This window comes from Triturus cristatus, chromosome 1_2, assembly GCF_964204655.1.
Source record: "Triturus cristatus chromosome 1_2, aTriCri1.1, whole genome shotgun sequence".
Lineage (NCBI taxonomy): Eukaryota > Metazoa > Chordata > Amphibia > Caudata > Salamandridae > Triturus > Triturus cristatus.
In genome coordinates this window covers 764,144,773-764,163,213 of record NC_140580.1, presented here as the reverse complement: position 1 = coordinate 764,163,213, position 18,441 = coordinate 764,144,773, and the positions used below count along the sequence as shown (strand labels likewise).

Below are 18,441 nucleotides of genomic sequence, written 5' to 3'. Positions count from 1 at the left end.
ACAATGCAAGTGGCTGTTATGAGATGCTGCTTTCACTCCAAGAAAGCCTATGTGATCCAAATATGTTTATCATTGAGCATGCACATGTGTAACACCTGTTATTGAATTTAAAATTATTAAATAAATGTAAACAAAAAAATGAGGTTTTCTGTGTGTGACAAGCTGTTTTACATGAACAGTGAATTGCAAGGGTATGAGTTACATACAATTTGACATACACCTTGGATTCCAGTGTGTAATTGTATTTAGGGTGTTGTATCTTAGTGTTTTATGTTGCTGTCCTTCGATGATTGATTTCCTTCTGTGCGTACTTATTATAGATGTTTTTCAAACTTTTGTATCTTGTGTTTTGTATTTTTTTTCTATGTGAAATATTTTTGGTGTTGCCAAGAGTTTATGTGGTGATGGTACTTAAGGTTATGTTAGCACGATGGAGCAAGAGGGAGATTAGGTGAAGGTAGTATATGTACTTGTAGATATCTAGTTTGTAGTTTTGTGCTTTAGCTAAGATGGATCCCCACACCCTCCCCATCAATCGACCTTTACCTCCTTTCAACTCTAGGTTTTTTCAGCTTCCTTCTTTGATGTTTATGGAGATACAGCTTGCAGAATGGTTCTGCAGCTGAGAACTTACCTGGCACTGCAAAAGTCTGCTTTGGGCAAACCCATGTTAAATGTAAAAGTGGCATGTTTTACACCTTCCCGCTTATAGCTTTTGATCTGTTTGACCACTGTGCAGTTCACTTGTGAACACTGTTGCCCCTAAGGGCCAAAATGTGGTCCAAATTTGTCAAAGGATCAAAATAGATAGATAGATAGATAGATAGATAGATAGATAGATAGATAGATAGATAGATAGATAGATAGATAGATAGAATGAGATATTGATGCTAACATTATGTTATTTCAACAGATCTGCAGCCCGTGACTTAAACTATCTCGAGTGCATGGGAATCACCCATGTCTTGAATGTAGCTGATAATCGCAGCGGACCCTATTGCTACCCATGCGTGCCTATTTCTTACTATGGTGTGCCAGCAGATGATGTTCCAACATTTGACATCAGCCAATACTTCTGTGAAACTTCCAAATTTATTGACCAAGTACTAAAGACACCAGGAGGTAAGTTCAAAGTGGAGAAATGGTATATAGTGATAGACATTGAAGAGGTGCTTATGATCCACTGCATGGAAAGAAAAGCTAGTAAAAGAAGCCAAAGGAGGATCCAGACATAGCGTGAGAGATAGAGAGTGAGAGAGAGACTGAAGAAACGTTAAGAGACGGATTGAAGTGAGAGCTAACACCAGACTACCAGGAAAGCAGCCGTGGCTGCTGCAGGTAAGAGCGGTGGGGCAGTGAGGCCGGCTGGGGGGGATTGCGAGAGACGACCACAAGGGAAAATTAAATAAATAAATCCCCCCCAGCCGGCTCCACCGCTCTCACCTGCAGCGGCCGCGGCTGCAGAAAAGACTGGGGGAGCTAGGCGTAGACATAGGCGCTGGATGTAGAGGTGCTGCAGCACCCACAAAATAACTGTACTAGAAGTAAGAAAGTGAATGAGCAATAAAGATGCCTTCACCTTTTGCTTTTATCTTGTGGCATTTGCATTCCGTTCAAAGACATGGGCTATATGTCAGGCTGGGTCTTCTGACAAATTGCTGCTTCTTCTTTTAAAAGTCAGCTTGGTGTTCACTTTTCTGTCTCTGACTTCAAAGTGAGAGGTTTTTTGTGGAGTGAACTTTGTGACAATCTTTCAGGGGCACAATGAGTGTTAGATGAAAGGCAGCAGGATGTCATTTTTTCTAACACAGAACAAATTTAAATACCTGTAAATGAACTGTACACATATTAAAAAATATATTAGCAGCAAGTAAAGCACAAATGAGGCACATTTTGAATTATGATGGAAACAAAGATTTTAATATGTTCAAAGCGAATTAAGACATTACTGGGTGAGGCGCACATTTTAAAATATTCACTGAAATCCGTTTTCCACAAGTTATCATTTGTGCACTATAGAGTTTTAAAAGTAAAGTTGTATGTCTGTGACAATTTAGTAGGTATTACAATGGAAAATGTGTAGTCTGTAAATTACAATGTGCTACATACCATCCCCTAGTAATATATTTGGAGCACTTTGCTCCAAAAAGTACCTCCAGACACATACCACACCCTTCTCACTCTGCTGCTGGAGAACTAAGGTGAGCTAGTGGGAATTCTGTATGGAGCACAGGGGAGCTAGGAAAAGACTGAAGTGTGAGAGAGATTGAGATCATCTGGAGCCACAGACACTCCGCTAGAAAAACAAGCATTGGCATAGCCAATAGGTTTCGCCTTTTGGTTCCTATAAGTGTTTAGCTATGCAGCACATTATCGTGGGACAAATACAATACAACTTAAATTATGTTATATTATATATAATATATATATATATCACAAAGCCTCGTTCCAGCTTTCTTCCAAATTCCGAAAAAACAAGCGTAGACCCAGAGTTCGTGCAAGATGTTTATTTCCACCAATTCAGTCCGCCATGATGCGTTTCATCCAGAAGAACGGCCTTGATCACATGACAGGGCTAAGACAGTGAAACCTATTTTTAAAGTGCTAGTGCTGCCAACTTGTATAATAGACATAGACAACATACTATATTTTGGGCAAATTCACATTTTGAGTTTTAGTACTCAATACGATCACAAAATGTTTGTTAAAATGCCATTTAAAAACAAGTTTATATCCGCGTATATAATCATTCACATATACAGTATGATTGCCGACAAATAAATGGACCGTATATATTTTCTTCCATTAAATGGACAAATATTTCAACTTAAATGCGAAGAGGTCCTAATTTAAAACAAGCTGATAGCATAAAAAATATATTAAAGTGCATATCCCCATAAAAAAGTGAAAATCATCACCATCTGCTATTACACTATTTCATAGCTAAAGTGACGATGTGCCATATTGAAAAATCATTTTTAAAACTCTTAAAAATTACAAGAAACTTCAATTATGCTAATATGTAAGATGCATCATCAGTTAAAAAAATTATATGTGTATATATACACACACACAAACACACACATATACATCACAACTTATAATGAAAGTGGAAGTTGTCTGGGAGGAAATTCTAGAAGTTCAGGAGAATGCCTCCATATGTAAAGTAGAAAAGGTCCCTAGAGTCTAGGAAAAATATTAATCTTGCATGGAGGTGTGAGGACAGAAAAGTAAGACCGAGCAGGCTGAGGACAGCAACTTACCATACCCTTCATCTCTCATCCTCACGTGTCAAGAGAGTGACTGTCTGTGTGAGCTCTGTCCCATGTTCTGACTAGGACTGTCCCAGTTGGTGCGTGTTCGCCTTTGGTAGCATGAGAAGAGTTTGTGACTCCTACTAAACATTTTTGGTTTAATTCTGCCTAGCAGGTGTAGTTGGACTCTGGGTCTTGTAAAGACTGTATAGTTTTTCTCAGGGTGCAACTGTGATTTCTCTCCCACTTCTTTCCTTGTTCATTAGAAGCATTTCTACAGTATGCAGTATCCATGCCTTTAGAAAATACTCATGGTTTCTACTCAGCAATTCACAAATGGCATCTTGGATGTGATTAAAGTTTGTTAGGTCTGGCTAGAAATGTGTTGGAGCTCTTGACAACCTAATGGGAAGGGATTGGGATGACACACTGGCCCAATAGAGCAAAATCATCGCATGTAGCAGCCTAATATGCTTGTACCTAGAACATGACCAAAGAGTGAAGTCTCTGCACTCCGTTTGTCTAGCTACACTAAACGTTTGGTACAACTCGTGCACTCTTTGCAGCCTGTGTGTAGCTGCACTTACTGCACAAGTTGTACTGTTTGCAGTCCACCTGTTTGCTGTTGCATGAATCACGTTGGAAAAATGTTGACCCAGGGTTTGGTCAAGGCTTATATTTGTTTATCCAGATTTTAAAAGGTACATTCCTGGTTTAATTTGTTGTTTGTCTTCCATGTCTCTGGAGGAAGGAGGATAAGCGCGGGACTCTGCCTTAAACAAAAAGGAGAGTCAGAAAGGGAAAGGGAGATCAGCAAAAGAAAAAAGTGGAAGCGAGAGAGAGAGAGAGAAATGCAGTGAGAAGAGAGAGAGCGAGAGAGAGCTATTGTGTGTTTTGAAGGATAATTCCATTTAAGGATTACAAACTAAAAAGCACTAGTTATCCACCCCTCCCCCAGCCCGCAGTGAGATTGAAAGCTAGGAGCCTTAGTGCAATGTTCAGAGCTGTGTGTCGGTCTCAACCGTAGAACGAAGATGTTGCCTAAAAAGAAGCATATGTATATCAAAGTGTGATATGCATATATCAAAGTGAGATATGTGGATATCAAGAATGAGGTATGCGTGTATCAAAATGAGGTATGCGTATATAAAAGTGAGGCATGCGTATATCAAAGTGAGGTATGCATATATCAAGGTGAGATATTCGTATTTCAAAATGTGGTATGCGTATATGAAAATCAGGTATGCGTTTATCAAAATGAGGTATGCTTATATCAGAATGAGGCATGTGTATATCAAAATGAGGTATGCGTATATCAAAATGAGGCATGCATATATCAAAGTGAGGTATGCATATTTCAAAGTGAGATATGAGTATATCAAAATGAGGTAAGTGTATATCAAATGAGTTATCTGTATATAAAAGTGAGGCATGAATATATCAAAGTGAAGCATGCGTATATCAAAGTGAAATATGCATATATCAAAGTGAGATATGCGTATATCAAATTGAGGTATGCGTTTATTAAATGGAGGTATGCGTTTATTAAATGGAGGTATGCGTATATAAAAGTCAGTGTAGGTCAAGCAAATAATGCTTCACACTAGTTCTTCCGGGGATGTTTAGCAGAGCTGTGGCTGCCGCATTTTGTACAACTTGCAGCTTCCTCAGCTGGAAGCCTGGCAGACCTATATTCAGTGCGTTGGCGTAATCTAGGCGTGAAAGAATCAGTGACCATTTCCCTGGCTGCCCTGGGTAGCAAGGGCAGAAACTTCCTGAGAATCTTCAGTGTACAAAAACACTGTCCGGCCAGTTTCTTTATTTGTGTGGAGAATCTAAGGTCCTCATCAAACCAATCACTTAGGTTTTTGACTGGTTGACCCACAGAGCTAGGTAGAGGGCAGTTCGTCGGTCAGTGAGGTATGCGTATATCAAAGTGAGGTATGCGTTTATCAAAGTGAGGTATGCGTATATCAAAGAGGGAAACAGAGAGCCTTTGCCTTCTGAAAGAACCCACACCTGTGCTGTAACATACTTATTTATACAAATTAAAATCAAAGCTACCGTTTTTATTAATGACAAAAGAGCAAACATTCTGATTGCAGTAAATAGCACCAAACACTGATCTCCCGAGTTTCTCTTTCCCTAAGACATATTTGTAAACTTTGAAACAGGTTCTCCTCTCCTACAAAGGTCTAGGCCCGGGAGAAATGTAAATTATGCAGGCGTAATTGGTATAATTGCAGGAATTTAGTGTTCCTGAATTGATGACATAAGTCATGTTGCATAATTGCATGCCATGCGTGGCAAAATGTTACAACCAAACGAAAAGGGCCAGAACACATGCAGCTGTTGCTCGAGGCATTTGTGAGGTTTATGCGCTACACAGTGCTACATGAAGGATTCGCATTTTTATATCATTTTCCCAAAATTGTTTGTATTTATTTTTAAAGGAAGTTATGCAAATGTCTTATTTCCCTACAGAGGGCCCCACTTCAATATTATGGTCTGGACTCCGCATCAATTTCTGACGTGGCTAGCAAAAAGTGCCATTGCTGGTTAAAGAAGGTATATGGAAAAAAATAAAAAGCTAACCAAAACATGCAGCATTTAAGCATAATTCAAGTTCAGATGTAAAAGAAGCTGTATAGTTTGAGGTGGCACAAGAGAATGCACTCATCCTTCCTGATGCAGCGGAGCGGGTAGGTGAGCCGGACTGCTCTGAGCGGGAGCAGCGACACTACGTTGAGTGTCCATATACTCCGCTGCAGTCTGATGAAGCCGCACTTGAATCCTTAAGAGGTTGGCTGCTTTTCTCCGGGGGAATATCCTACAGAGAGAAGAAGTGGTATGTAGAACCACACCACACACTGTAGATAGTTTTCATTTAGTCACTAGGTCCTGAGGAATCACCAACTGATCTATTAGAGACATTTTATAGGCGAGAAACATGTTGACCACTACGGGTAGAGCGTAATTTTTGTCAGATTAAAACAAAATAGTCGCCCTCCTTCTTCTTTTTACTTTTTAATCAGGTTGTGACCTCTCCAGAATAAAAATAATTATAGAGGATTCCCTTACCTGTTTTAACCCACACACCACATCTACATCTTACCAGGCCCCTCACACCCACGGCACCTATACGGCAAGGAACAAAACATCTCCGATAAAGAGCCCCTTTATGGGTGCCAGTCGAGCATTGCAGCGCCGGCTCAACGAGGCGCAGACCCATATGATGAAGCATGACACCTAGCTTGCTGGGTGTGTGAGGGTCCTAATTCCGAAAGGAGGTATTTCCCACCTCCCCACCACTCTGAGTACTCACCAGGTGGCCAACTTGCCACCCAGGAACACCGTACCACTTTTGTCTTCTATTTATTTTTAAAGGAAGTTATGCAAATGTCTAATTTCCCTACAAAGGGCCCCACTTCAATATGATGGTCTGGACCCAGCATCAATTTCTGACGTGGCTAGCAAAAAGTGCCATTGCTGGTTAAAGAAGGTATATGGAAAAAAATGAAAAGCTAACCAAAACATGCAGCATTTAAGCATAATTCAAGTTCAGATGTAAAAGAAGCTGTAGAGTTTGAGGTGGCACAAGAGAATGCACACAAAGAATTCTTGGTGATTTCCACAACATATAATTTTCTCCATGAGGCCTAACGGGACTGGGCAGAGTCAGTTTATTTTATCCTGCATCACAACAAAAGCCATAGGCTGAACAGCATGGAAGGACTTGGTTGAAGTCTTAAAATAATACTGGTGGTCTAAAGCTGGTTAGGCTGGAGCAGAGTCATTTGTGTCAGACATTCTGTCTCAGCTGCAAGGGCCATACAGAAAAGGTTCAAGCTCTCTAGAGGGCCACCGCAGGCCTATGCATTTATAACCGCCTCTACATATGGTTTACATCCAGGGCTGCGCAAGCCTGCTCCGCAAGAGATTTTTGACCATTGGGAGACGAACTTCATCTGCAGGATTGTTGATCAATGCCACAAAAAGGCAGTGCAGGCAAATCCCTCTAATCAATGCCTTTCAGCCATGAGCACCCTGTCAAAAAAGCTAATATAAACAACTTCCTGGTAGAGCGCGGATTTGCACACCTGGCTATTGCCACAGAGCATTAATTTAAGAAGAAGGAAGACTGCAACGGCATGATCACCCGAACAAGTGTCACATTCCAGGGGGTAGGGAAACTTGTCCTGTTGAAACCCCGCCTCCCTCCCCACGCCCTCATGATTCATGCCACCATGTCCAAGTAAGTGGAAACACAAGCATTTGCAATACAATAGGTCTCGCATGTACGCGGGATTGAGCTAATGGCATTGTAAATGACAATGCCTTTTATTTGTTTTAGTTTTTAAAACATAAATAAAAGGCTTTGTCATTTACGATGTCAATAGCATAAACTCGCGTAAATGCAAGACCTATATCATTGCAAATGCTTGTTGGTATTCACAGGGAGATTCAATGATTTGCCCAGAATCACAGGATGTTGAGCCGTACGAGAGGCACAACCACTACAACAACCCAATAACATCTCCAGATACGTACATCCTGATAAAGTCATAGCTAATGTTCGTACCTTGAAACCTGTTGACGTGCCTTCACAATGAGATCTTTAAAATACATCTCCACCTTGAAACTCTTAGTGTGCCTGCACCCTCAATGCCACCGAGAAGCCTGACGAGCAAAACAATAGCCTTGTGCACTGCCAGCCTTCTGTTTGTTTGTGTACCTGAGACACACCTCACTCACTGCAAGTTGCACCGTTCCGATTCTCCACCCTCACCTCAAACCTGCTCTTAGTGACCCCGTTCTATTCTCTCCTCATGGTCCGGCTCTCGGTGTGCAGGGGCTCCTGCCTCTCTGCACGACGGCCCGGGAGTACGGACCGCTGCCCACCTCAGGACTTGGCGTCTACCCTTGCTGTGCCGCGGTCTGCCAGAGTGGGCTCCTGTCCTACACCCCGTGGTGTCCCACCTTGTCTGGCCACCAGAGTGAGTCCACTCTCCAGAGCCCCCTCTCTCCCTCCCGGGCCCCAGGGCGGACCTCGCTATGCCTTTGTCCGTCAGTGCACTCGACTCCCCTCTCAGGATATTGTACGCCCTGATGACTAAAGCCCCTGTACAGCACAGAGGCAGAGTCCACGTACCGGAGTCGCACCACAACAAGCTGCGTTCTGATTGTTGTAGCCTATCAACTGTGCTGACAACTGCAGGCGGTGGCCGTGGAGTCGCAGGCAGCATATACAGTACATTGCGCCTGTGCAGTCCCGCATCGGGGAGGAGCCACGTCGCTAAAGATGCTGAGACTCGAACTTCAACATTGGCTGGCCGATCTTCTCCAACGGGTTAAACATTTTAGCTGCGTAGTGCGGCAGCCTCAAATCTGATAGCAAACACTGGCTATCAATGATAGTATCGTCATTGGCATCCTTTTACACCCCTCCAACAATATATACATTTCCCAAGAATGAACACACAACACAGATTATTTGGTTACAATTGCTGCAGGTTTATTAAATACACCGTTATGTAATAGGTGGGTTATCTTACGGGCGATCCAAGGGCAGGCAACCAACTGGGCCGCCTGATGAGCCAGGCAGCACTGGGGCGAACCCAGCCTGTGCTGCCCTTACTAGTGATCCTCTTCCCAGATCACGTGACCGTTGGTACCTTCTTACTCACGCCCCTTTCAGGGCGGAGCGTCGCATAGCAAACCCCCCGGTTGTTCAGGCCCACATCCACCCAAAGGACTAGCGGGCGCCGACACAGTTTCAAGGGCCCTCCCATGAGGCTCCTCGGATTTGGCTCTGGCACCCCCTATGGTGCCGCGCAGAGGTACCCTTGGTACCGGCCTGCTTCCAGATCACCCTGTAACTCTGCCTGCAACGAAAAAGGAAAACATTACAATATTCTCTGCCCCCCTCCTGCCACTACCATGCCGGGTAAGCGGTAGGGAGGGAGACGGCGTGCACGGCGAACAAAGAGGTCGCCAACATGGTGGGGGAGGGATATATACCCTCCCCCAAGTCCAAAACGCCCAGGAAGTGACGCCCCTCGCATCACGACCAGGCAGGAAGTAGGGGGACTCCAAACGGAGTCCCTGCCCCCAAAGGGGGCGGGGGGGAGGGGGTTAAGGGTGCCCAGGCGACACTAAAGCGCTTACCTCTCTAGTGGCCCCCTGTGGGTGCCTCGGTCAGCGGCATAGTATCGTCATTGGCATCCTTTTACACTCCTCCAACAATATATACGTTTCCCCAAGAATAAACACACAACACAGATTATTTGTTTGGGTACAATTGCTGCAGGTTTATTACATACACCGTTATGTAATAGGTGGGTTATCTTATGGGCGATCCAACGGCAGGCAACCAACTGGGCCACCTGATGAGCCAGGCAGCACCGGGGCAAACCCTGCATGTGCTGTCCTTACTAGTGATCCTCTTCCCAGATCACGTGACCGTTGGTACCTTCTTACTCACGCCCCTTTCAGGGCGGAGCGTCGCATAGCAAACCCCCCCGGCTGTTCAGGCCCACAACCGCCCAAAGGACTAGCGGGGCACCGACACGGTTTCAAGGACCCTCCCATGAGGCTCCTCGGATTTGGCTCTGGCACCCCCCTATGGTGCCGCGCAGAGGTCCCCTTGGTACCGGCCTGCTTCCAGATCGCCCTGTAACTCCGCCACAGCTCTGGAGGTGGCCCCCGTCACTGCCACGGCCCCCCACCACAGCTATAGCCTTACCTGCATCCTCTCCTGTCTAGAGCCTCCGGCAAATCTAAATGAAAGAGAACCATCCCTACTGGTTATAGATGACCCCATCTATATCCAAAAGCCCTTGACGCTAGCCTGGGTCAGCTAGTGTCTGATGAAACAAAAGGCCCGTCAGGCCTGAGAAGTTGTGCCAAGAACTATTCACCCCCATGCGGGAAAGTTCCACTGCATCACTTGCCTCAGCCCCAAGGCAACTCTGGGCTGGGTGAATGCCGACACCCAGGCTCACAATGCCCCATCTATTTGCTGATCTCACCTAGCTGCCGTCCTTCTAGCACCGAGTGTGCCTGAACACCTGCGTGCCCCATCTATGGGACAGCAGCCCACTTGCTAGGTGACCACTCCCCCACCCGCCTGCCTACTTTGGCTATTATGGCAAGAAGGATTATACTTAATCTTTGAACAGTCCCTGTGCTTGCCAAATGAAGGCGCACAGGAATGTCCATAACTAGGCGTTTTATGACAATGAGCAAGGTTGCCCTCCAGCACTTGCCCTGCATCCCTTATCCCATCTGGGGATTTCGCCCGCTCAGCTCCCTCTGGTGGAGCCCCCTGGGCATACCCACTTAGATAATCTGTCTGATTCGATACAGGGCGCACTGTCTGTAATAAGGTGCCTAACATTTGATGCAGAAGATGCCACGCACCGCCTAGGTCATGGGATCCTTAGGGAGCACACCATTTCCCCCCAGGCGTACCTCTAAATGGGACTGTCTCCACCCAGCTGTTTGTGCTCCTACTGGGCTGTGTAAATGCGGCCCAGGATGACCTAAACAATCAGCTTGGTGTGCTACCACAAACCGTATTGGTCATGAGAACCTTAAGAAGCACACAATTTCACCTGGGCGTACCCCTCAATGAGACCGCCTCCACCCAGCTGGAAGGCCAGAGAGACACATAATTCAACCTATTTACTGGTTATTGCCCCCTGGTACCCTACTGGTTGCAGCTCTCAGTTTTTGTGAAGCGCGCGTGCCCCCGGGGCACGATGTCACTGACCAGCCGGTGTCTGTTACTTTCTTTGCTGTTACTTATCTATCGCCAACTGCCCTTACTTGGATTGGAGGAATGCTGGATGCTTCCTAAGGACTGTAGATTAAAAGCTCCAACCTAGTTAGACCCCCAAAACTTAGGGAAAACCCAAGTAGTAATCATGCCCATCATGGTATATCTACCCCGGCATTGGCTATCAACGTATTTGTGACACCGGTAACAGAAGATGCCCCTTCCAATCTCAGGTTCTAGCCCATAGAAGGATAACCCAGGGGGCAGGCAAGTCTGTAGGAAACAGATGGGAACCTTTTGTGCAACTACTTGCCCTTTTCCGGAATAAAGGCAATGCCAAGGTTAATAATACCCTGTCACCAATTGGCTCTAATGCAGTGTTTACCAAACTTTTACGTATGCAGCACACTTGTTAGATGACAACTACCACCACCCGCCTGCTGCCCTGGCTAAAGCGCGGGTGAATATGTCTTACTGAAGCGCCCTAAAACCTACCCATGGTTGCAGAGGGATGCCCACCCAAAGTACATGGTATCCATCTATATGGTGCCAGCAGATGTTGCGAATAAAGGCCCTCGTGCCCAATGCAGCTCAGCAATTCGCAGCGCCTCTCTTTGCGTTGTAATTTCCAGAGTAAAAGTAAAATTATACTTCCCACCATTGGGCTGTTAACCAGTGGCAAAGGCAGACAGACCCTGGGCATAAGATCAATTTCTAGAGTACGTCCCTCACCCAGCATATGTATCCCATAACAACTTTTGCTACGGTATCCCAGCATGCCAAAAGGTTAGCCAATGTATTTGGATAAGAGGACAGGGAGTAAACATACACAACTTTACCTGCCCCATCTGAAATAGAAATGCCAACTGTACTGGTAATGATCGGCAATTGTGCTCCAAACACATCTTCCCAGACTGCTGGAAGACAGCACCCATTCATAAAGCTCCTGTGCTAGTGAGAACAAAAAACCTTTCAAAATTCCATTTCTGACTAATTGAATACCTTCACCCCATGGTATCTAGGCGCTGCCTAACATGGTTATTGGTACCACTCACTGGTACTTGTTTTATCAACTTCTGATTGAAGAAATGCTAAGTGGACCTACCAGGCTCTGAACATGTGAACAGGAGGTCGAACACAAGCCCCCTTCTGTTCTGCCGCTCCACAGACCTGTGGAATTGTATCCAAGTGCCGACTTCTGGCACTTGAACCCATACTTGTACAGGCCCGAGCTAGAAACCCTCATCTAGACTGCCTGCCAGCCGGATGACCGCTTCCCACACCAGAGTGTCACTCAGCCACCCCTTAGCCTGGATACTCAACCATGGAATAGATGTATAGGAAGACCCATCTCTTGTCAGCTGTCTACAAAAATTCCGCTGCATGTCCTAGTCTGTAAAAACCGTCTGAACCCTTGACTTGGACGGGGCCCATGGCACCAGATGTGGATGACTTCTCCTCTGCTCTGCAGGTGTAAGACGCACTGACTGCGACCAACAGGGCACCAGCCACTAAATTATGAAAGCATATAGGAGCATTGCCATGGAATCTGCAGTTAATGGCTTTCAAGGTTGACCCCTATGGCACCATGTTGATCTGGATTTCCATTATCGTAATAATAGGGTAGCTGCTTGAGCCAGAGCGAGGGTGCGACTGGGGACATGCTGTGACCTGCCCTGCCAACATCATGGTCAACGGTTCCCCTAGGCAGACCTTTGATACCTTCTAGGCCGAACCTAACCCATCACCCCCACTTATGCCGTGCCTGTTGTGGTCATCTAAAAAAATAGACAGACAGCGCCAAGCAGTGGCGAACTGTCCCAAGCGCTGGTGTAACAATTAAGCAACGGTGTGGCACACCAGAAGCCGCTTGGTCAAATTTAGCACAAGTAAACTTGATGCTGTACTTTACACCTAGTAGGCCATTGCAGCACTTGAAGGAAAAAACAGTTTCTGCAAAGGACACGCGAACATGATTTGACAAGCAGCGTCCCTCCCCTTCCCCCAATCCAGAAGCACTCCAAAGAAGGTAAGTAGGTGCTCCAAGGGTGCTGATTATTTTGACAGCATGTTGAACGCAGCCAGGTGTCACTACCTGTCACTTATATAGACAGCCTCTGGCTTGTATTGCGGTCTGCCTCTTAGGTCTTAATAAGAGGCGTCTAATACCTCGGAACAGCGACATCTGATTCCCTAAACATAGAAACTCTCTAGTATCTGTATTAAAGGTGAGTGTTCTATCCTTCTTATGTGCATTGGAGCTTATTGATTGCATACTGTAATAGTGCAGCTACACTTAGAGGCCTGTCAGATCACGCATGACTCTAGTCTTTGAGGCTGCAGTTTGCCCCAATTAGACCACTGTAGGCTCCAACCTGCCAACTTTCACACCCATAAACCGAATGTAAAACACAACAGTGGAACAGTGCCACCCGGTGGCTAAAATCCGTGACACAAACTGCTGAGCCCCCTGTCTGGAGCCCAAAACCACCAAAGAAGGATAAGCCAATGCCAAAGCCACTCAGCCTCAGTTGCCAATGGGACAAACATTGCAACTAAAGCCCCAAAACCGACTCCAGTCCCCTGCTGCGGCACAAAATACAATAGGGGCACTACACCTACAACAAGTCCATCTTTTGGCTTAGTCAATGCTTCTAATTGCATCAGATAAATAAGCCACAATTATAGCTCTGTTGCGTAGCCAACCAAGAGCTAGCCGCCCCCCTCCATAGTTGGCAAGGTTTCAGTTTGCTATGTGTGACATTTTCATCATAGCAGTGCAGCTATGAGTGACATTTAAAGGCCTATGACTGACACTTTCTTGCGAGCAAAATCAAACAATGAAGATGAGGGAGACATATCGATATCAGTAATTACACAAACATACCTGTGTACGGTAGTCTATAGGCCATACAATTCATAGCTCTAACTAGTTGGATCATAGTGACCGTTACTGGTAGGCCTGGCGAATAGTAACCCCATAGATGGCGCCACTTGCCACACCCCCGGCCCATGGACCCCACCCATGAGCCAACACATGCAAACGAAAGGACAAACCGGCTGTAAATTGCTCCTTTATGTGGCAATCCCTACATAACATTGTGCTCAGATAATGGCCAACATATGCACATTGGGGGGGGGGCAGAGTTGCAGTCTTAGAACAAACCTCTTTTGGACTGTGGGCAGCGTTCCATGTTTAAATGTTTTTTTTTTTTGTTTGTTTTTTTAAGTAGGCCCAAGACGTAGTCTGCAATGGCGGTGGACACCTACCCCACTCCAGTGCCACAGACCCGGACCCCATCAGGCGTCGTAACAAGAGAGGCCCGTGAAGGCCCGGCGTGTGCACCCACATTGAAAACATGGCAGGGCAATGTGTGTTGGGAACCGTAGTGCTCTCCGAAGTGCACTTGTTTAATCACCAGTTGAGAACCTATGCCACCTGTGCATTTACATGTGAAAACATTATTGCTTCAATCAGCATTTTTATGTCTTTAGTACTGGTAGGGGAAAAGAGTTTCTGATTCTAATTCACTCCCACACTCCTGCACGGCACGCCAAAATTCACAGAAACGCGTGGACCTACATGGAAGGAATGTGACAAACATTCCTGGAGGACCCCCGCAATAGCAGCACCCCTGACTCCAAAACTCAAGCCATTACCGTGAAGGTGGAAAGGAAGAACTCCAGCGAATGAGGGCACAATTGAAAACGTGCAGCTCAGGGAACACCAGGACCCGAAAGGGGAGACGTCCTGACCTATAAATTGCATTAACACCGATTGTAGCCAATATCGTAATCACAGGCCAATTATGTCTGACTGCCTTACGCTGGTTCCCCCCTGCCCAGCACACACACACGTGTGCCCAGCACGGCCGGGGCCAGACCCGCGCACGCTGGCCTGGTGAACACTGCCTCCATCCCCCTTAACCCCCTCCCCTGTTGGCCATGTGCTGACCACGACTAGGGGTGGGGGCAAAGAAAACAGGGGGAGGGGTGCAGTGGCGGACCCGCTGCAGCACTGCTCCCGGGTATCGCGGTATCGTGTGGGACACGTCTAAACGGCGTGGAAAGGAAGGCGGCAACGAGGAGTTGCCAAACAGGTTGAACCCCTATTTCTTCTTCGCTCTGCGAGGCAGTTTGTTTTAAATTGCAGCTTGGTCGTGCGATGTGTAAACGAAAACGCTTACTGCAATGCACTGCCATATACCCAATGATCCCGCGCTCATCTTATTGTTCACGCCGCAAAATGCCAACTAAGCAGCAAAACTCTTCCCAATACCGGTGACGAAGCCAATTTATTTGCACCCAAGCTATCTAGCCCTGGAAGGTCGTCGAGAGGAAAGGATGACTGAGGCCGCATGAACTTTACCAAGCGCTTAGGGGGTAGTAATAAACAGCTACACTAAGCACGGCAATCCGTTCAATTCTGCAATGACATCATGAAACTAGCGTGAGATATTTTGTTCGAGGCTCGCCGCAGGAATACACATGCCCTTGATATCCCTGTCAGGATGACAGTATAGACTGCGATGAAGAAGATTACGTGTGATATGTGGCCTATTGAAGCGCTCTGGAGACCACTTCCTTTCCGCAGAGCTAGTAACGTTTAACACCCTAATATTTTCCGAATAGTAACATTTTAAGTCCTAATTGACGCCAAAATAGTTTTTAATTATTAATGTATTAGCTGCTGTTAACAAATATAGTTATTGCTAACCGGATTGCTTGTTTGGCGGGTATGTTTATTGTGCTATAAGGCTGGCTACAGTAATCGAATACTTACATGCACGCACATGCCAATAGTTGATTTGATTTACGCCCAAGGAAGGGTCTTTCGAGGTGTTACACCTTCAGCACAGATCGAACTCCAAATTGCTTGGAAGAGCAACCTCTGCTAGATCCGACCCCGCATACCGCCACAAAGCCCCTCGCTTCCTGTGCAGCAACGCACCGCTGGGTCATCGTACATAGGGAGAACCTCTGTGCTAACCAGAGATTCAACAAAGCGGGCCTCAGCAACAAGGCCAATTATTTACCCCCTGCTGTTTATCACTGGCTGGTCACCAAGAGAAGGGGTCAGCTGAGGACCCACGTGGACCAGCTGCCCCTTGAATTACCAGACCGTGGGGCCACTGTCCAGCCTCAGCGCCCTCACCCACAGGTTTGGTAAATCCCCGGTGGCTCCCAGGGATGAAAGCTGAGGCGGTTCCGATCTAAAAGGACTGTAAATGTGGGGCCATGGGGGGAGGAACGGGCAAACTGGGCCACCCCGCATCGGGCCTACAGCCCCGCCAGCTGCCCCTTACAACATAATGTCTAAACCCCTGTGGGTGCCGATGCCGGGCGAAAATATTGCTGCTGATGGACCGAGCATCACTTGGAAGCGGGCGGAACGGCAAACACACCCTGCATAAAATTGCAACGGCCCTAACGATTGCTCATATGCCACGTGGATCGTTCCTTAAATTGCCACCCTGAAGGGCAGGCAAAGGCTACACTTTAGTATGCGCCCACTGCCCTCCGGTGGCAACAGTTGGTGTCTGGAATATAAGGCAGCGCTGCAAAGGAAACTACGGCCAGCTTAGCCCCGCTGCCATAAATCAAATGGGATGAGGCTGGTTTCCTAGTTTCCCAACAACGGAAACAGATCCGGACGGCGCGCCCTATCCGACCGGACCCCCGTGCTCTTTCCGGTCCAAGTGCTCAGAGTGCTCAACTCGCCCCAGGCCCGAACGGGCAAGCAACACTTGTGCCCCAGCCCAGCCGGGACCGGCATGCAGGCTAGCGCCCGGTCCAAGTCGCACCGAACAAGGCTGCACATTTGGGTGGTGAACACCCCCACATGTGGATCTATTCCTGACCCCACACCGCACCACACTTAGGGGCGGCTGCCTCGGCGGCCAAAGACCAGGGGATTGAACCTGCACCATCGGAGACTGAATAGATAAATGCACACCAAGAACGCTGAATTTACGGCCGCCCGCTGACTCCCGTAGACTATACCGCACCGCACCGCGCCGCAGAACCAGGGAGCCTAACCAAGTACCCGTGGAGCTCCTAAATCTGCCCCCCCTCATAGGCATCACAAGTCCAGCAAAAGCCGGGCAGCGCCTACACCGAAAAGGCATGGGGGGGACAGACGACTCACCCTCACTTGCAGCTCCCTCAGAAGGCGTGAAGTTCAGCGTGAGGCAGGACGGCGGGAGACGACCGACCAGACGGCGTGCACGGCGAACAAAGAGGTCGCCAACATGGTGGGGAAGGGATATATACCCTCCCCCAAGATGCCCAGGAAGTGACGCCCCTCGCATCACGACCAGGCAGGAAGTAGGGGGCGGGGGGGTGTAGGGTGCCCAAGCGACACTAGAGCGCTGACCTCTCTAGTGACCCCCTGTGGGTGCCTCGGTCAGCGGCATTGCCCACTCTCACTGTAGCACTACCTGCTACGCTGCAGGGCAGAAATCCTAAATAAAACAAGCAGCCGCCATTGTCCCAGCTGGGCACGTCGTCCTGCCTGCAGCAGGAGAAACTCATTACAAACAAGCATTTGCAATCCATTAGGACTTGCATTTACGCGAGGCCTATTGCATTGCAAACGGGAGTGCCGGCTGGCGACAAGGCACGAACAACGGGTAGGGGTGTGGGGCTGGCGAGAAGGCACGGACTGCGGGAGGGGGGGGCACGGGAAGAAAGTAGGGCCATATTATCAAGAACGGCGATAACACTATCGCCGGTTTAACGGCCTTATCGCCGCTTTAGCGGCAGTTTTCTGCCGCCAAACCAGCTTTAGCTGCAGTTTTTTGCCGCTAAACCGGCGATAATGTTATTGCCATTCTTGATAATATGGCTCATAGTGCTGTGCAACAATCGGACAACCGGGCCAGTAGCGATGGATGGACACAAATGACCACATGGCTGTCATAAGGAGGGACTAACAAGCCTAAAACCAATTGGAAGGCAGCATTTAAGACCCAAGTGTGGTATTTACCTGTGTTAATGTTTTGTATGCACCTGTTGTTCTTTATCTAGTTAATATGTGTAACTTCCAGTCAGCTTTAGAATGTAAAATGTATTCGGTGCCTAGCTACCAGGGGGCATATCATCAAGGGCATTATCGCCGCTTTAGCGGCACTTTTTGATGCTAAAGCGGCGATAATCTTAACGCCCTATCAGCATGGACAAGTTAGCACATGTTTCCATGCATTTTCACCCTTTCCCTGAACGCCCAGCTGTGCATCTCTAATGAGATGCAAAGTGGGCGTTCCTCCCCCAAAATAACGGGAGAAATGTCGCTAACCGACATTTCTCCTATTATCAAACCTCCCGCTAACTGGCATGGCGATAAGAAAAGTAGTGCTAACCGCACTTATTGCTACTTTTCTTATGCCTGCTTTTAATCTGACTTAG

General features: G+C 47.1%; 1 protein-coding gene across 1 annotated transcript in view; it reads left to right on the top strand.

The window, feature by feature from the left end:
- Positions 1–18,441, top strand: part of LOC146867982 (dual specificity protein phosphatase 13B-like) — a 99,068-nt gene that overhangs the window by 23,180 nt on the left and 57,447 nt on the right. Inside the window, exon 2 of the mRNA XM_085608742.1 lies at positions 914–1,122. Within this exon, the coding sequence (XP_085464868.1) occupies positions 914–1,122 (209 nt within the window). The remainder of the gene's footprint in view (positions 1–913; positions 1,123–18,441) is intronic.